Source organism: Sus scrofa, chromosome 4 (assembly GCF_000003025.6).
Source record: "Sus scrofa isolate TJ Tabasco breed Duroc chromosome 4, Sscrofa11.1, whole genome shotgun sequence".
NCBI classification, from domain to species: domain Eukaryota; kingdom Metazoa; phylum Chordata; class Mammalia; order Artiodactyla; family Suidae; genus Sus; species Sus scrofa.
Genome location: NC_010446.5, coordinates 36,779,281 through 36,800,006, shown reverse-complemented (window position 1 = coordinate 36,800,006; position 20,726 = coordinate 36,779,281). Strand labels below are relative to the sequence as shown.

General features: G+C 39.9%; 1 protein-coding gene across 5 annotated transcripts in view; it reads left to right on the top strand.

Moving 5' to 3' along the window:
* SPAG1 (sperm associated antigen 1) overlaps nt 1–20,726 on the top strand; it is a 97,865-nt gene that overhangs the window by 44,656 nt on the left and 32,483 nt on the right. For all 5 annotated transcript variants that reach the window (XM_021089046.1, XM_021089047.1, XM_021089045.1 and 2 more), the window contains 2 exons: nt 2,871–3,030; nt 20,275–20,667. In XM_021089046.1, coding sequence (XP_020944705.1) covers nt 2,871–3,030; nt 20,275–20,667 — 553 coding nt within the window. The remainder of the gene's footprint in view (nt 1–2,870; nt 3,031–20,274; nt 20,668–20,726) is intronic.

Below are 20,726 nucleotides of genomic sequence, written 5' to 3'. Positions count from 1 at the left end.
TCCATGAGGTCATGTCACAGCTGAGGAATCCCAGATTTAAAAAACCCAACCCCCATCTTTTGTAATGGGATCCAAGCAAAAGCTGCCCAACCTCTGTTCCAGAGGGTAACATGATTGTGCTGGAAAGCAAACAAACCTCTTTCCTCTGAAGGGAAATACTCTCTATTTCCCACGGCTGTTCTCAGTACAAGTCGTCTAGAACGAAGGTGGTTTAGTTCCTCCTTTCACATTTATTCAGACGTGGGAAACCCACGGAGAACTGTCTTCTACCAATAAGTTGTCACAGTTCCACATAGACCTTTGAGGTTATCTCTGTCACCCTCTCTGAGTGGCAGCTAATGTCCCTGCTGCATCAGCTGCATTTGTCAAGTCAGCATTTCAGTGGATTAGGTTTAGGGCCCAGCTTAGGAACACAGCTTGTCCCCATAGTATTTCTTTTTTTTTTTGTATTGTTATTATTGTCAGAAGTCACAAATATATTTCTTTTTAATAATGGTATGTTTATTGAAAAGTTAGCATTATAATATTTTAAAAGATAAAAATTTATTTTTATTTAAAATTTTTTTAATTTTAATTTTTTAATTTTTATCTCTGGGCTATGCCTGCGCATGTGGAAGTTCCCAGGCCAGGAATAAAACCTGTGCCATAGGAGTGGCCCAAGCCACAGCAGTGACATCTCTGGATCCTTAACCTGCTGCACCACCAGGGAACTCCTAAAGGAAAAAATTTGAAACAAGGAAAGTCACCTTTAATTTCATTATCCCACCCAATTTCATGTTTACATATTAACTTTTAGGCTGTAACCAAATGCATTTTTCTTAATCATATGTAAAGATTAACTTAAAGTGGATCATACATCTTAATTTAAAACTTAAAATATAAAAATTCTAGAAGGAAACAGAAAATCTTTATGACCTTGGATGAGACAAATATTCCTTAGATGTGACACAGGAGCATAATAATCCATAAAAAGCCGATAATTGGGTTTCATCAGAGTTAAAAACTTTTGTTCTTTGAAAGATACTATCAGAAGAATAAAAAGACAAGCCATGGTCTGGAAGAAGATATTTGCAAAAGGCTTATATCATGAATACATTCAGAACTCTCACAACTCAGTAATAAGAAAACAAGCAGGCTAATGAAAAATGAACAAATATTTGATCAGACACTTCACTAAAAGAGATCCGTGAATGGAAAATAAGCACGTGAAAAAGATGTTCAATATCATTAGGCACCAGAGAAATGTAAATTAAAACCACACAAGATATCACTACGAACTTAGTAGAACAGCTCAAACTAAGATGATTGACCATACCAAGTATTGGTGGGGATGTGGAGGAACTGAAACTCTTGGGAAAATGATCCCATTGCTTTGGAATATAGTTTGACAGTTTCTTAAAAATTTAAACAAAAAAATCATATGCCGACCGCATGGCCCAGTTATTCCGCTCCTAGTATTTCCAAAGAAAATTGCAAGTATATGTCCACATAATGATTTATGCCCAAGTTCCCGTCATGGCTCAGTGGTTAACGAATCCCACCAGGAACCATGGAGTTGCGGGTTCCATCCCTGGCCTTGCTCAGTGGGTTAAGGATCCAGCATTGCCATGAGCTGTGGTGTGGGTTGCACATGAGGCTCGGATCCCACATTGCTGTGGCTCTCGTGTAGGCGGGTGGCTACAGCTCCGATTTGACCCCTAGCCTGGGAAACTCCATATGCCGTGGGTGTGGCCCAAGAAAAGGCAAAAAAAAAAAAAAAAAAAGAAAAAAGATCTATGCCCAAATGTTCATGATGGCTTTCTGAAAACAGCCTAAAATGTCCATCAACAAGTGAATAAATAAACAGATTATTTTACATTCATCTAATAGAAAACTACCAAGCGGTAAAAAGGAATCAACTAATAGGTACAACAACATGAATTTCAAAATAATTATGCTGAGTAAAAAAGGCGAGACAAAACGTGTACATTCAGTATGATTCTGCTTATATACAATCCTAGAAAATGCAGATTAATCTATCATGGCAGAAGGAGTGATTGCAGGGTCAAGCCAAAGAGAAGTATAATAGATAAAAAGAAACGTTTGGGAATGATGGCTGTGTTTATTATTATGTCAGAGCATATTAACTTTGAAGTTCCCATTGCGGTGCAGTGGGTTAAGGATCCAGCATTGTCTTTATGGCAGCATGGATTCAATCCCCAGCCCATGCAATGAGTCAAGGATCTCATGTTGCTGCAGCTGTAGTGTAAACTGCAGCTGCAGCTTGGATTTAATCCCTTGCCCAAGAACTTCCATATGCCTCAGGTATAGCCAAAAAAAAAAAACAAAAAACAAAAAAACAAAAACCAATTAAAAAAATTAACTTGTACACTTAAGTAGGTGTGGTTTATGTCAGTTATACATAATTGTTTAAAATGATAAAAGAAGATGATTAGATTTTTTTTCAATTCTATTTGGCATAAAATATAGAACTTTCAGTATTAGTATTAAAAATGTGTACTATGCTTCAGTTTGTATAATTGTATATTTGTGTGTGCATGTGCATACAAACATATCTAGAAAGATGATCATCAGACTGTCCATAGTTTATCCAAGTGGCAGGATTTCAGATGATTTTTTTCCTTCCTTTTTTTATATTTACTAAAGCTGTAAGTTTTTACAATGGACATGTATAATCAGACAAAGCAATGAAGTTGTTAGAAAAGCAAAAAACAACAACAACAACAACAAAAAAGCCACCATAAGAAGTCTTTATTCACTTTTTGGTTATCTCTGTTCATTTTTTAATATCTTTATAGTCTTACCTGCAAGAATGGTTCTACTTTTTATTAAAGGAAAACGTTGTCTTTAATGTGGTGATTATGTTGCAGAAAACCTTGTCAGAGGTTGAAAGAGATCTGAAAATTTCCAAACCTGCATCTAAGGCTCAAACCAAGGGGAAAAGGATGATGATTCAGGAAATTGAAAACTCAGAAGATGAAGATGAAAAGGGCAGTGGAAGAAAACCTGAAGACGGCAGTGGAGATAAGAGTAAAATATCTTTTCTCTTTGGTTTATGCAAAAAAACCCTGTTTTGTTATATAATCGGCTGGTCAAATTTTCTACTCGTACAGAAATTCTTAGTCTACCAATCTTTATTTTATTTTCCCACTGTACAGCAAGGGGGTCAGGTTATCCTTACATGTATACATTACAATTACAGTTTTTCCCCCACCCTTTCTTCTGTTGCAACATGAGTATCTAGACATAGTTCTCAATGCTATTCAGCAGGATCTCCTTATAAATCTATTCTAGGTTGTGTCTGATAAGCCCAAGCTCCCGATCCCTCCCACTCCCTCCCCCTCCCATCAGGCAACCACAAGTCTCTTCTCCAAGTCCATGATTTTCTTTTCTGAGGAGATGTTCATTTGTGCTGGATATTAGATTCCAGTTATAAGTGATATCATATGGTATTTGTCTTTGTCTTTCTGGCTCATTTCACTCAGGATGAGATTCTCTAGTTCCATCCATGTTGCTGCAAATGGCATTATGTCATCCTTTTTTATGGCTGAGTAGTATTCCATTGTGTATATATACCACATCTTCCGAATCTTTTTCTAGCCTTTACCTTGTAAATCCACAAGCAGGTTTTTCCTTAACCTTTTTCTTCATACAGCTCATATTTTTTCTATTATTTTCTTATTGAGGTATAACCGATGTATAACATTATATTAGTTTCAGGTATACAACGTAATGACACAACATTTGTATATATCGGAGTTCCTGCTGTGGCACAAGGGGATCACTGTCATCATCTCTGCAGCTCCAGGATGCAGATTCAGTCCCCAGCCAGGGTCCTTGGGTTCAAGGACCCAGTGTTGCCACAGCTGTGGCTTAGGTCACAACTGTGACTTGGATCTGATTCCTGGCCCAGGAACTCCATATGCAGCAGGGTGGCTAAAAAAAGAAAAAAGAAATATATGATTATGTATTATATATATTAATATAAAATATATATTATTTATATTTAATATAAATATATAATGTATATTTATTTTAAATATAAATATACTTATATTTATATTAAATATATAATATATATACATATATCATAAATTTATATATTTATAGTGAATTGGTCACCACAATAAGTCTTGTTAAAGTTTTTTTCTTTTTTTTCATTTTTACAGCCACACCTGTGGCATATGCATATGGAAGCTCCTTGGCTAGGGGCTGAATCAGAGCGGCAGCTGCTGGCCTACACCACAGCCACAGCAATACCAGATCCAAGCTTCACCTACAACCTACGCCCCAGCTTGTGGCAGCACCAGACCCCTTACCCACTGAGAGAGGCCAGGTATCAAACCCACATCCTCCAGGACATTATGTTGGGTTCTCAACCCACTGAGCCACAATGGGAAGTCCAAAGTTTTTTTCTTAGTATAATCTCCCAAATGCATTTTTCTTCTTAATCTGACATCTTTTCTAGTGCTCAATTCATGATTATTATTCTTAAATGTAAATAGCTATATCCATGTGAAACCAACCATTTGCAAGTTAAGCTTTAATCAGCCTCGTAAATGATCCTTTTCTATGTAGCTCTTTGGTTGCAGCAAATGTGTCGGCTTCCCAGGGGCTGTTTACCTAAAAATGAATGTGCTGTTGGAAAATTGCTATGCATGCTCCTCAAAAAAATTTTTTAATGTGCAATTTCACTTTTGATGTAATTAAAAATAATCTAGACTATGTAGAGCTTAATCTTCATGATATAAAACAAGGAAAGTTATATCAGCCTTAAGGAAAAAGATCTGCCTTTTCACTTGACTGGGGTGGAGGTGGAGGGGGGGAGAAGTTTTTCTTTTTTCTTGAGAGCTCCTGAGCAATTAAGGGGGAAATGTCAACTTTGAAAATCATTCACAGGTAATTTGACAGAATATTTTAACTTTGAGAGAGAAATAGAAAATGTTCAATACATTCAATTAAAAAAAAAAGGAGTATAACTTTATTTTTCAATGGTAAAATATAGTGTAAACTGTATACCTCAGATTAAAATATGATGTGTTGGGGTTCCTGTTGTGGCTCAGTGGTTAACGAATCCGACTAGGAACCATGAGATTGCAGGTTCAATCCCCGGCCTTGCTCAGTGGGTTAAGGATCCGGCGTTGTTGTGAGCTGTGGTGTAGGTTGCAGACGTGGCTCGCATCTGGTGTTGCTGTGGCTGTGGTGTAGGTTTGATTGGACAAATCTATAGCTCTGATTGGACAAACCTACAGCTCAGATTGGACTCCTAGCCTGGGAACCTTCATATGCCCCTGGGGCAGCCCTAGAAAAGGCAAAAAACAAACAAACAAACAAAAAAGGCACACAAAAATAAATAAATAAAAAAAATAAAATATGATCTGTTAAGCTAGGATAAAAACAAAAGCATGGATGAGAGAAAAGAGAGAGAAGAGGAGACATAAAATAGAGCACCAGAGAGAGTGGGGGAAGGCAGAGAGAGCATCAGAAGGATAAAAAGAGGGGGAAATAAGGTAAACAGCTCTCAGGGATTGAGGCTCGCCTTTTAAGTGAGCTCTGGCAGCCAGTGTTTTTCTTAGGGTTTATGTTTAGCTTAAGATAATTAGCCAAGCATCTTACTCTTAAAGGAAATCATTTTAATCTTATCTGGAGCAAGATAGAGTATAAACTGTAGTATTTTAATTTATTTTAAAAATTTATATATATTGAAAATGGACTTTTTGGCATACAGTTGAACTTGTGTATAATTTCATGTAACCACTGCTGCCACAGTCAGGAACAATTTCATCACACCAGAAACTCCTTTTTCCTTTCCTTTTAGCCAAACCCTTCCTCATTTCAACCTTGGAAACCACTGATCTGTTCTCTCTTCCTATAGTTTTACCTTTTCCAGAATGCCATGTAAATGGGATCAGAGAATATGTAACTTTTTTTTTTTTTTTTTTTGGTCTTTTTGCCTTTTCTAGGGCCACTCCCATGGCATATGGAGTTTCCCAGGCTAGGGGTCTAATCAGAGCTATTGGACAGCCATAGCCATACGGGATCCAAGCCACGTCTGTGACCTACACCACAGCTCACGACAACACTGGATCCTTAACCCACTGATCGAGGCCAGGGATCGAACCCGCAACCTCACGGTTCCCGGCTGGATTCGTTAACCACTGAGCCACGACGGTAACTCCAAGAATATGTAACTTTTGAAAGTAGCTTCCTTCACTTAGCAAAATGTCACCGAGATTCATTCATGTAGCTGCACGTATCTTGGGTTCATTCCTTTTTATTACCGAGTAGTATTCTATTATATGGATACACCAAAATTTGTTTATCCCTTCATTTCTTCAAGGACATTTGGATTTTTTTCCAGTATTTGTTATTTATGAATATATAATATATAATAGTATTATATATAATACTTATTAACATAATATAATACTTATAAACATATAATATATATAATACTTATTAACATTTATGCACAGGGTTTTGGGTGAACGTATGTTTTCATTTCTCTAGGGTAAATACCAAGATTGGGATTGCTGGGTAACATGGCAAGTATATGTTTAACTTTATTTTTAAAAAGTACAAACTGTTAACTGTTTTCTAGAATGGCTGTACTGTTTAATCATTGGGGGCAGGGGGAGCTGTACCATTTTGCCTTCCCATTAACAACACATGCAAGTTCTAGCTGCTTCACATTGTTGCCAGCATTCAGTATTTTATTTAAAAAAATATTTTCAGGAGTTCCCATCGTGGCGCAGTGGTTAACGAATCTGACTAGGAACCATGAGGTTGCGGGTTCGATCCCTGGCCTTGCTCAGTGGGTTAAGGATCCGGCATTGCCGTGAGCTGTGGTGTAGGTTGCAGACGCGGCTCGGCTCTGGTGTAGGCCAGTGGCTACAGTTCCGATTCGACCCCTAGCCTGGGAACCTCCATATGCCGTGAGAAGCAGTCCTAGAAAAGGCAAAGATGACAAAAAAAGAAAAAAAAGAAAAAAAGAAGTATTTTTAGCCATTCTATTAGGTGTACGGTGGCTTGTCACTGTGGTCTTAATTTTCATTTTACTAATGGCTGATGATATTGAGCATCTTTTCATGTGCTTATTTGTCATGTCTATATCATTTTTGGTGAAGTACCTGTTGAAATTATTCTACCAGTTTTTTAAATTGGGTTGTTATTTTGGCCATGCCTGCAGCATGCAGAAGGTCCCAGACCAGGGACTGAACCTGCACCATAGCAGTGACAAGGCTAGATCCTTAACTGCTAGAACATGAGGGAACTCCTGGGTTGTTATCTTATTGAATTTTGAGAGTTTTTATATATCTATTTATATATATAGATATGTACATATATATATGTATGTGTGTGCATTTATTTATATTTATATGTATATAAATTTGGCTATGCCCACAGCATATGAAAGTTTCTAAGCCGTGAATCCAACCTGCACCATAGCAGCAACCCAAGCCACTGCAGTGAAAACATGGGATCCTTAACCATCTGAGCCACAAGAGAACTCCTTTTTTTTTTTTTTTTTTTTCCTTGAGATAGAGTTTTTATATTTTTTATATAGTTTTGGGTAACAGTTTTCCTACCCGGATTTTATGGACTATGGTTCTAATGTTAGTTTAGTTTCAGAACCTTTGCAGCCCTATTTGGATCGGTCCCTCCATGTACCACCCCATGATCAGCTGGGGACTGGTCAATGGTTTCCTCTGTAATTCACTTCTCAAAATTTTTGGTATAATGTTTAGGGTCAAATTTATGAATATGGTAGTGCCTGTTGTGTGTCAGCAAGTTAAGAACCCGACATAGAGGTTCTCTTCAAAGGATTCAGCAGTTAATGAACCCGACTAGGATCCATGAGGATTGGGGTTTGATCCCTGGCCTCACTCAGTGGGTTAAGGATCTGGTGTTGCTGTGAGCTGTGGTGTAGGTAGAAGATGCGGCTCAGATCCATCATTGCTGTGGCTGTGGCCAGCAGCTATAGCTCCAAATTAATACCTAGCCTGGTAACTTCCATATGCCGAAGGTGCAGCCCTAAAAAGCAAAAAACAAACAAACAAAAAAACCCCAACATAGTGTTTATGAGGATGCAGGTTTGGTCTCTGGCCTTGCTGAGTGCGTTAAGGATCTGGCATTGCTGCAAGCTGTGGTGTGGGTTGCAGATGCAGCTCAGACCTGGCGTTGCTCTGGCTGTGACCCCTTTCCCAGGAACTTCCATGTGTCGCAGGTGAGACAGTAAAAAGAAAAAAAATGTTATGCATATGGATCGTCTGAAGTGTGAGCTCATTTTGCATACAATTTTATGCAGTTGTTTTCTTGAGTTCCCTCCTCTCTGTGATTCTTGCCTACTCTTTCTGGCTCCCAGAGGCTTTCCTTCCTCTTCCTCTTCCTCTGGCTAGAAAGGCTCACTTCAATTCTGCTGTATACTTCCCATGACTGTGTGCCTCCGGGATTCCTCGGCAAGAGGATGAGAGAGAGGGGGAAAAAAGCAGTGCAGGCATTCTTGAGACATTCCATCTGACCAGAGATAACAGTTCTCTCCCTCAAAGTTTTAGGTATATACTTGGCTGCTCCTGCTACTGCTGCTGCTCAAGGGTTGCCTGGGAGCTTGGATTGGAGAGGAAGGAAAAACAAAGCAAGCAAATAGAAAGAAATAGGGTATTTCCCCCAGTGGGGCCAACTCTCTCTTTGCCTCAGAGAAATGATAGAGGGCATCTGCTGAAGCCCTTTCTGTCTATACCGAGTGCACAGTTCTGGGTATTGGACTGCCTTTGATCCAGGCTAGGAGACATCAGAGGAAAGAACAATGAGAAACTCACTGCTGTTTGGGGGGTATTTCAAATTCTAGTTCCTTTTGCCAATCAGCCTGCTACCGTTTACTCTTCAGTGGCCTCCTCTAACTGCTCTGTGAATTCTATCCCGGGTTTTTAGTTGCATTCAGTGTGAGAGACAGGGTGGAGTATGTTACTCTGTCTGGACAGAAACTACTCTTCTCATTACTTCTTTTGGAAATTTTAGCATATTTCAAGAACTATGAAAGTGCCTTTTTTTTTTTTTTTTTTTTTTGCCTTTTCTAGGGCTGCTCCTGTGGCATATGGAGGCTCCCAGGCTAGGGGTCCAATCGGAGCTGTGGCTGCCGGCCTACACCACAGCCACCGCAACGTGGGATCCAAGCCGAGTCTGCGACCTGCACCACAGCTCACGGCAATGCCGGATCCTTAACCCACTGAGCAAGGCCAGGGACCGAACCCGAAACCTCATGGTTCCTAGTTGGATTCGTTAACCACTGCATCATCACAGGAACTCCAAGAACTATGAAAGTGCTTTACATAGGTTATTTCATTTAATCCTCATGGATGCTGTAACTAGCCATGCTTTTATAGATTAGGCAGTGGAAGCTTAGGTTATTTGCCACATTTGCACAGTTTATAAGTCATATGGTTAAGATATAGCTCCAAATCTTTGAGATGCCAAAGTCTATCTCTTAAAATTGGAAGCCAACTAAGAAAGTATAAATTCTATAAAAAACAAGGCTGAACATCACCAGGCTACACTGTCAAAGAAATGGGTGTAGGAATTGCTATTGTGGCTCAGTGGATTAAGAAACCGACTACCATCCATGAGGATGCAGGTTGGATCCTTGACCTCACTCAGTGGGTTAAGGATCTGGCATTGCCACAAGCTGCACCACAGGTCACAGATGCTGCTCGGATCTGGCATTGCTGTGGTCATGGCACAGGCCAGCAGCTGCAGCTTCCAATTCCATCCCTAGCCTGGGAACCTCCTTATGCTGCAGATGTGGCCCTAAAAAGAAACAGGTATAATTTAGTGCTTTTCTACTCTTGTGCTCACTGATGCATCAAGAACTCTTAGTCAGAGGCTGAGTCAATGTTGAGAAGCAAGCAAGTTAAAGACTAGTATGATCAGTTTTGATTCAAAAATAAGCAGAGGAACTTCTTTGGGACATTTTTCCAAAGAAGACATTCGAATGGCCAACAGGTCCAAGGAAAGGTGCTCAACATCAGTAATGATCAGGGAAATGAAAATCAAACCACAGTGAGGTATCCCATCACACTTGTTTGAATGACTATGGTCAAAAGATGAGAGTTTCACAAGTGTCAGCAAGGGTGGAGAAAAGGGAACTCTTGCGTGCTTTGGAAATGCAGCCACTGTGGAAAATAGCATGGAGGTTCCTCAAAAAATTAAAAACAGAACTATCATATGATCTAGCCATCCCACTTCTGGGTGTATGTCCAAAAGAAATGAAATCACTCTCAGAGAGTTATCCAGCATTCATTGCAACATTATTCCTAATAGCCAAGATGTGGAAATAACCTAAATCTCCATCAAAGAATAAGTAAAGAAAGTGTTACACACACACACACACACACACACACACACACACACACACACACACGGGGGTGGGGGAGGAATATTACTCAGCCATAAAAAGGAAGGAATTCCTGCCACTTTCGACAGCCTGGATGGACCTTGAGTGTATTATGGCTAAGTGAAATAAGTCAGACAGAGACAAATACTGTATAATCTTGCTTACATGAGGAATCTTTAAAAAGCCAAATTCGTAATAATAGAGAGTAGAATGGTGGTTGCCCAGGGCTGAGGACTTGGGGTATTGGGGAGAAGTTGGTCAAAGGTATATACTTCCAGCTATAAAATGAATAAGTTCTGGGGATCAGATACACAGCATAGTTAACATACCTGAAAGCTGCTGAGAGTAGATCTTAAATATTGCTACTACCAACCAAAAAGTAGTTCTATGAGGTAATTGGATGTGTTAGGTAACCTTATTGTGGTCATCATTTTGTAATGGATATGTGTATCAAATCACCACATTGTAAAACCTAAGCTTACACAATGCTCTATGTCAGTTATATCTCAAAAAATATACTAAAATTACCCTCCTTCCTAACAGAGATAAACAGGAAAAAAAATGAACACATTTTCATGATTAAAAATCTGAGAAGTGTTGTAGTGTAGCATCACTTAACAGGTGGACACGTTTCTCTTGGAGTCAAGTAGGTGTCCTTAAGGTAAGTTCCATAGAGAAGCCGTAGTCCTATTCAGATCTGCAAGTAGCCAGAACTTTAAGAGAATCCTTTCTGACCCTGTCATTCATGCCTCCCAATAATTATTTTACAGATCAGGTAACATATAAAGATATGAAGGCTTAGAAAACACGTGTCCTGATAGGAAGAATATAAAATTTAAGACAAGTTAGTTCCCTTTTATTAGGAAAGCAAATGAAGATTAGGTAGAGTGAATGGCTGGAAGACCAGAAGTGGTCCTTTTAAGATGAAATAAGATCAATGGAATGATCTCACGTTCACCTCCACCCAAGTGCCATTGTTATGTGACATGTAAAAAGAGGTCCTGGAGCTTTGGACAAGACAGGAGAAATGCAAGTCACTTTTAGGAAAATAATGTGAGAGCCCAGAGGGAGGTTATCAAGTTGGACTCTGCCTGTGGGTCCCCATCTCGCCACATTCTGAGAAAGAATTCTCAGTCATTGTGGGGTATGAGGTATGGAGCCCTGAAGACTGTGGGAAAATGCAGCCATTCGCGTGTTCTAACCTGCGCGGATCATGCTGCTCCCCCGCGGGCTCCATTTGGGTTGGCCAGGCCCAGTTCATCCAGACTGAGGTATAACATAACCAAAGGATTTAATTTAACAGCTGACAGTTACTGAGCACCTACTCTGTGTCAGGTACTGAGATAAGACAATTGATAGACTTTCTTTACCTGTCCTTCCAAGGATGAAGAAGAAACACCTGCCTGTTTGCCAGGCTGGGGTTTGGGTTCATGGGCTTTCTCGGGATCTTCCCTTCTATTTTCTCTTCCCGGGTAGAGCGCATCTAGAAGGGGCCATCACAGGAAAATAAGCATCTAGATTCCCCTGCAGTGTTGTTGCTTATTCCTCACTTAAAAAATGAAGTATAAGAAAATTAATTAGCAAACAGAAGAAGAAAATACAGATGAATATTTCTCTTGTCCTAGAATTTGTGGGATCAGTAAAGGGGAAAGATAGAGTTTCAAAGTGTTAAAAGAATAGACAAAATCATAAAGAGAAAGTGAATGATTTTGATTATGCAAGAATGAAGAACGTGTAGAAGACAGGTGACATAAAAAAATTAAAAGGCAAATGACAAATTAGGAAAATAGAAGGGGTTAATGACCTTGTAATCTGAAGAGTTTTTACAAAACAGTAAGACAACGTTAAAGACCCTAAAACTAAAATGAGCAAAGTGTGTCAACAGATAAATCATTAATGAAGAAATTAAATGATCAACATATTTTGTCTTGCTAATAAAAAGATGAAAATTAAATATAGAATCTTTTGTCTTCTCCCATCAGATTGGTCAAGATGGGGGAAAAATATTTTTTGTTATCCATGGTAAGGTAAAATAAGCACTCTTTTAAAAAATGAGATGTAATTCAAATGTCACAAAATTCATCCTTTATAAATTCAATGGATTTTAGTATACTCATAAGGTTGCACACCCCTCATCACTGTCTAATTCCAGAACATTTTCATCATCACAAAAAGAAATCCCGTACCCATTAGCAGGCATCACCATTTCCTTTTCCCCTGGCAACCACTCATCTACTCTCTGTCTCTCTGGATTTGCCTATTCTGAATCTCTCATGTCAGTGGAATCATACAATATGTGGTCCTTTGTGTCTGGCTTCTCTCACTTAGCATAATATTTTCAGGGTTCATCCATGTTGCAGTATATATCAGTATCAGTACTTTATTCCTTTTTTTTTCTTCCAGTTTTATTGAGATATAATTGATATCAGTACTGTATAAAGTTTAAGATATACAGCATAATGATTTGACTTACATACATCATGAAATGATTATCACAGTAAGTTTAGAAACCATCCATCATCTCATATAGATACAAACTTTTTAAAATAGAAATTTCCTTATGATGAGAACTCAGGGTTTATTCTCTTACCTTTCATATGTAATATATAATAGCATTAATTATGTTTATTGTGTTTATCATCACTAGTACTTATTTCTCATAACTGGGGATTTCTACTGTTTTTTTTTTTTTTTTCTCTTTTTGCCATTTCTAGGGCCGCTCCCACGGCAGATGGAGGTTCCCAGGCTAGTGGTCTAATCGGAGCTGTAGCTGCCAGCCTATGCCAGAGCCACAGCAACGCGGGATCCGAGCTGAGTCTGCGACCTATACCACAGCTCACAGCAATGCAGGATCCTTAACCCACTGAGTGAGGCCAGGGATTGAACCTGCAACCTCATGGTTCCTAGTTGCATTCATTAACCACTGAGCCACAACGGGAACTCCAGGGATTTCTACTTATTGACCGCCTTCATCCACTTCTTCCTCCCCTCTCTCCCTACCTCTGGTAATCACAAAGCTGATCTCTTTTTCTATTAGTTTATTTGGTTTTGAAGTATAATTGATCTACAACAATATATTAGTTCCTCTTATACAACGTAGTAATTCCATGTTTCTATACATTTTAAAATGATCACCACAGTAAATCTAGTTATGATCTGTCACCGTATGAAAATGTAATTATTGACTATATTCTCCTCACTGTACTTTTCATATATGTGACTCATTTATTTTGCCACTGGAAGTTTGTATCTCTTCCTCTCACCTTTTTCTCTCCTCCCCTCAGCTCCTTCTCCTCAAGCAACCACCCGTTCTCTGAATCTATGACTGTTTCTGTTTTATTATGTTTGTTCATTAGTGTTTTACATTCCACATATAAGTGAAATAATACACCATTTGCTTTTCTGTCTGACTTACTTCACTAAGTGTAATACCTTCTACGTCTATCCACGTTGTCACAAATGGCAAGATTTCATTCTTTTTCATGGCTGAGTAAAATTCCACTGTGTATATATTTGTGCATGTGTGTATATACATATACCACAATATTTTATCCACTCATCTGTTGATGGGGACTTAGTTACTTCCATACCTTGGCTATTATAAATAATGCTGCAATGAACATAGATTTTTTTTTTCTAAGCAATGTTTTTGCTTTCCTTGGTTAAATACCCAGGAGTGGAATTGCTGGATCATACAGTAGCTCTATGTTTAATTTTTCTGAGAACCTCTGTACTGTTTTCCATACTGGCTTTAATGACATTCCCACAAACAGTGCACAAAGGTACATTTTCTCCACATCTTCACTAACACTTGTTATTTGTTATCTTTTTTTTTTTTTTTTTTTTGTCTTTTTAGGGCTGCACCCACAGGGGTTTTTTCTTTGTTTTTGTTTTTGTTTTTTTGTTTGTTTTGAGCTTGGTCTTTTTGATAATAGCCATTCTGATGGTTGTGAGGTGATATTGTGGTTTTGATTTGCCCTTCTCTGATGATTAATTGTGCTGGGAATATAAAATGGCACAGCCACTTTGGAAAACAGTCTCACAGTTCCTCTAGAAGTTAAACACAGAGTTGCAATATAACCCAGTATTCATTCCACTCCTAGGTATATAACCAAGAAAATTAAAAACACATGTTCTCACACACACATAAACACACTAAAAATACTTATACTGAATGGTCATAGAAGCATTATTCATAATAGCCCCAAAGTGGAAAGAACCCAAATGTCCATCAGCTGATTACTGGATAAAGAAAAAATGCGATACTATCCATGCGATGGAATATTATTTGTCCATAAAAAGAAGTGAAGTGTTGGAGTTCCTGCTGTAGCTCAGTGGAAACAAACCCTGCTAGTATCCATGAGGACGCAGGTTTGATCCCTGACCTCACTCAGTGGGTTAACAATCTGGCATTGCCATGAGCTGTGGCCTAGGTCACAGAAGCGGCTCAGATTTGGCGTTGCTGTGACTGTGGCATAGGCCAGCAGCTGTAGTTCCAATTCAACCCCTACCCTGGGAACGTTTATATGCTGCAAGTGTGGCCCTAAATAAAAGAAAAAAAGAAAACTAGTGGTTACTAGAGAGGAGAGGGAAAGGGGGGGGTAGGGGGATTAAGAGGTAGAAACTACTGTGTATAAAGTAAGTAAGCTACTAGTACATGCAGCACAAAGAATAGAGGCACCATTTTATAGTAAGTATAAGTGGAGCATAATCTTTAAAAATTGCGAATCACTGTTGTACACCTGAAATATAATACTGTAAAGCAGGTATACCTCAAAACAAACAAACCAACAACTGAGTGATGGACTGACTGACATGGTCCATATCTGTGGTTTTTAGAAGCTTCATTGTACTCTTACATTGATTTGCATTTGATAGAAACTAAAACATATTTTACCTTAAAAAAAATCAGTTGGCCATACATGTATGGGTTTATTTCTGGACTCTCTGTTTCATTGGTCTGTGTGCCTGTCCTTTTGTCAGTCCCACACTTTTAATTACTGTGGTTTTCTTGAAATCTGAGGTCTAAGCCCTGTGTTTTTTCTTTTTCAAGGTTGTTTGTTTTGGCTATTGTAGGCCCCTTGAATTCCATATGAATTTGAGGGTCAGCTTTTCCATTTCTACCAAAAAGACTGGAGTTTTGATAGGGATGATGCTGAATCTGTAGACCTTTTTGATAGTATTGATATTTTAACATTGTTTTTCTGTCCATGATTAAGAAGATACCTTTTCATTTATTTAATTTATTTCAGCAATGTTTAATAGCTTTGAGTGTCTTTCACCACCTTGTTTAAAGTTATTCCTAAATATTTTATTCCTTTGGAATTGTTCTTGTAATTTTCTTTTAGGATTGTTGACTGTATATGGAAACAACTCATTCTTATATGTTGATCTCGTATCCTGAAATTTTGCTGAATTTGCTTATGAGCTCTAGCAGTGGTTTTTGTGGGGGGGGGTTGTATTTTTTGGGAATATACCTGCATTTAAATATACAAAGTATACAAATATAGAACCTAAAGAATCTGTCTGTATATATACATGTCATCTGTGAATAGAAATAGTTTTATTTTTTCCTTTCCAATATGGATGTCTTTTACTTCTTTTTCTTGCCTAATTGATCAGGCTACAACTCTCAGTATAATGTTCAGTAGCTACAGTGAAAACAGTATCTTTGTCTCATTCTTGAGCTTCAGGGGAAAGCTTTCAGGGTTTTACTATTGGATATGATTTTAGCTGTGATTTTTTCATAAAGGTGCTTTATCATGTTGAGAAATTTTACTTCTGTTTCTAGTTTTCTGAGTGGTTTTTATCACTCAGAAAGAGTGTTGGGTGTTTGTCAAGTTCCTTTTCAGTGCCATTTATGATCATGTGGTTTTTTCCCCATTGTTTTATTCACGTCATGTGTTGCATAGATTGATTTCCTTCTGTTGAATTACTCTTCCGTTCCTGAGGTAAGTTTCATTTGGTCATGGTATATAATCCTTTCAGCATGCTCTTGGATTCAGTTTGCTAGTATTTCCTTGAGGATTTTTATATCTACCAGCTCCCCAAACCACCCCACCCAAGGCCACTGAAGTCTTTGTGGTCTTTAGATCCAATGGTTCTTCTTAATTCTTATGCGGTCAACACTGTTGGCCATTCCTATCTTTGATATTTGTTATTGTTGACTCCTTTCTCCCTGAAATACTATTTTTTCTTGATTTCTGAGGCAATACACCCTCCTGTTTTTTTCTCTCATATTTAGGTACTCTTCCATCTTCACTGGAGATTGTGATTATCCTTTAAGTATTTTATTTCTCAGGCATCCTTTGGAAGATCTCAGTGACTCCATCCACACCCAGACTTCGCTGATCCTTCTTATGCCAGCAATTCCTAAGTCAGTGTCTCTAGGCAAAGCCCCCTCTGATTTCCATTTGGAGCCACCTCCTGAACAACAACTCTGGACTATCTCACAGGTAGCAGAATACTCAACAGGACTCACAGGTCTTTCATATTTGGGCCTCTGCTTATCTTGGCAGGTAAATGTTCCAGGGGCATTTCAGTCTTAAGGAAAGAGGCAGAGCTTTGCATTTAGTGCATTTCATTTGAATCCCAGTTATGTTGGCTTCTAGCTCTCCGTGCTTAAGTGGATGCCTTAGCTTCTTCCTTGTGTCTCCCTTGTTTCTTTTTGTTTATAGTTGATTTACAATGTTCTGTCAATTTCTGCTGTACAGCCCTTGCTTCATTTGTAATGTGGGAATAATACGTGGTATGAGGATTAATGATAATGGAAAATGATAATGTGTGTAAAGGATTGATGCATATTAAGTTCTAAATAAATGGCAGCTATTTGGTAATTGGCTAGACATGAGGGGATAACCAAGGGAATAGAAAATAATACTAGCTGTCCATCATATCTCCTGACACTGATTTATGCTTCCATCCATTTTATTTTATTTCTTTCTCTCTAGGGCCACACCTGTGGCCTATGTTTGTTGCCAGGCTAGGGGTGGAATTGGATCTACAGCTGCTGGCCTACACCACAGCGTCAGCAAAGTCAGATCCCAGCCACAGCTTATGACAATGCCAGAACTTAACCCATTGAGTGAGGCCAGGAGTCGAACCTGCATCCTTATGGATACTAGTCAGATTCTTAACCTGCTGAGCCACGACAAGGATGACTGCCTCCATCCATTTTTATGCTGGCTGGGATTTGAGCAGCAGGTACCAGATGAAGAGTACTGGAGCCTTGCTCCAATAATTCTACTGGGTCCAATCTGGGGATTTATCACTATAACAAGGTAATCTTTTTATTTTTTTAATGCTTTTTATTTTTCCATAATAGCTGGTTTACAGTGTTCTGTCAATTTTCTACTGTACAGCAAGGTGACCCAGTCACACATACATATCTACATTCTTTTTCTCACATTATCATGCTCCATCATAAGTGACTAGTTATAGTTCCCAGTGCTATACAGCAGGATCTCATTACTTATCCATTCCAAAGGCAATATTTGCATCTCTTAACCCCAGATTCCCATCCACCACAATCCCTCCCCCTCCCCCTTGGCAACCCCAAGTCTGTTCTCCAAGTCCATGAGTTTCTTTTCTGTGGAAAGGTTTATTTGTGCTGTATATTAGATTCCAGATATAAGTGATATCATATGGTATTTGTCTTTCTCTTTCTGACTTACTTTACTTAGTATGAGAGTCTCTAGTTCCATCCATGTTGCTGCAAATGGCATTATTTCTTTTTTTTTTCTTTTCTTTTTTTTTTTGTCTTTTTGCCTTTTCTTGGGCCTCTCCCGTGGCATATGGAGGTTCCCAGGCTAGGGGTTGAATCGGAGCTATAGCTGCCGGCCTACGCAGAGCCACAGCAACACGGGATCTGAGCTGTGTCTGCAACCTACACCACAGCTCACAGCAACGCCGGATCCCCAACCCACTGAGCAAGGCCAGGGATCGAAACCACAACCTCATGGTTCCTAGTCAGATTCGTTAACCACTGAGCCACGATGGGAACTCCTATTTTGTTCTTTTTTATGGCTGAATACTATTCCATTGTGTATATATACCACATTTTCTTAATCCATTCATCTGTCAGTGGACATTTATGTTGTTTTCAGGTCTTGGCTATTGTGAATAATGCTGCAATGAACATACGAATGCATGTGTTTTTTCAAGTTTTTTTCTGGATATATGCCCAAGAGTGGGATTCCTGGGTCATATGGTAGTTCTATGTATAGATTTCTAAGGTACCTCTGTGCTGTTTTCCACGGTGGTTGCACCAGCTTACATTCCCACCAACAGTGCAGGAGGGTTCCCTTTTCTCCACACCCTCTCCAGCATTTGTTATTTATGGACTTATTAATGATGGCCATTCTGACTGGTGTGAGATGGTACCTCATAGTAGTTTTGATTTGCTTTTCTGTAATAATTAGTGATGTTGAGCATTTTTTCATGTGCTTGCTGGCCATCTGTATATTTTCTTTGGAGAAATGTCTATTCAAGTCTTTTGCCCATTTTTCCATTGGGTTGTTGGCTTTTTTGCTGTTGAGTTGTATAAGTTGTTTGTATATTTTAGATATTAAGCCCTTGTCAGTTGCATCATTTGAAACTATTTTCTCGCATTCTGTAAGTTGTCTTTTTGTTATTGTTTTAATAATTAAGCCTCTTTTGGCCAGTGGTCCAAAATTGGATGTTATTCTGCTGTATAGAAAACTGTGTTCATTATTTAGTGTGTTTTTATACTCATGCTTGCCTTAAGGTGACTGACCATCCATCCACTGATTTTCAGTTACGTACTCGTGGTTTTCTATTTCCTCTGTCTTTGTGCTTCAAGTTCTGGCTTTACCTTTCATAAACAGAACAGGAAATACATTCATTAAAAGTCAGATTAGGGATTTCCCGTCGTGGTGCAGTGGTTAACGAATCTGACTAGGAACCATGAGGTTGCAGGTTCAATTCCTGGCCTAGCTCATTGGGTTGAGAATCTGGTGTTGCTGTGAGCTGTGGTGTAGATGGTAGATGCCACTGGGATCTGAGGTTGCTGTGGCTGTGGCAAAGGCCTGCACTTGGAGCTCCGACTGGACCCCTAGCCTGGGAACCTCCATATGCTGCAAGTGTGGCCCTTAAAAAAAAAAAAAAGCAATTCTATAATCAATCGTTAGTGCCTGATAAATACCTGAAATCTTTCAATCAAGATACAAGGAATTTTTAAGTTTGAAGAAAGGATTGTAATGGAAATTTTACTGTCTTTTTAAGGTTTTTTTTGGATTCAAATACTTTATTTTTTTATTTTCCCACTGTACAGCAAGGGGATCAAGTTATCCTTTTAAGGTTCATTTTAAACTAAAAACTAGGTGCCTGTTTTATGTAAGTTCTTTGCTAAATTCACTTTTAAATGGCTTAAAAGACAGTGCGACTTTCCCTGCCCCCAAATTATCTTTACCCAGTCCTTTAACATAAGAAGAGTGGACCCTAACTTTGGGAGCAATTATCGAATTCAAGTCTTAGAACTTCATTCACTTGTAGATTGTAAATGGAAGAAAAGTACATCTTTTCTAAGATCTACCTCGTCACAAATGCTTTGATGAAGGGAATGAATGATTTTGAAATGCTGGCTTTCACGTCCCAAGCTCTTCAGCGTTTGAAGGGTTAAACCCGGGCTTGGCTTCTGTCGGTAGCCTGGAAAACCACTGGGGCTCGGAGCGCTGCCTCTACGGTCCACCCTCCGCGTGGACCGGCCCCTGGAGGAGCCGGAACTGCCGGACTCCGCCCAATGGGCGGGCCCTCCCGGCCGGGTTTCGCCCCTGGGAACCGCCCCTGCGCCGGCACCCCAGCGGCCTCGGAGGTAGTTGCTGCTGGTAATGCAAATACTCACTTCCCGCATCCACTCCCTACAGAGGCCGCGGAGCCGGCGGGAGCCGAGCGCGCCACGGACCCGCGCGCCATGGGCAACATCCAGAAGAAGCTGACCCGCAAGAGCGAGGGCGGCAAGCGGCAGGATCGGGGTGCGCCGCGGCGGGGTCGGGCGCCAGAGGCCCGCGCCGACAAGCGGGGCCAGACGCGGGACTCCGCGACGGCGGGAGGCGCCAACGGGCACCCGGGCGGCGGGCGAGGCGCCGGGGACCCCGCGGCCTGTGCGTTCCCGGAGCCCGCCACCCTGCCGCCCGCGCCTGTCGCCCCGGTCGGCCCCGCCGGCCTGAAGAGTCAGGGCAACGAGCTTTTCAAACATGGGCAGTTCGCCGAGGCGGCCCTCAAGTACTCGGCGGCGATCGCGCAGCTGGAGCCTGCAGGTGAGGGAGTGGCGCCCGCCGGGGCTCTGGGCCCTCGGGCTGCGGCTCGCGGGACCTGA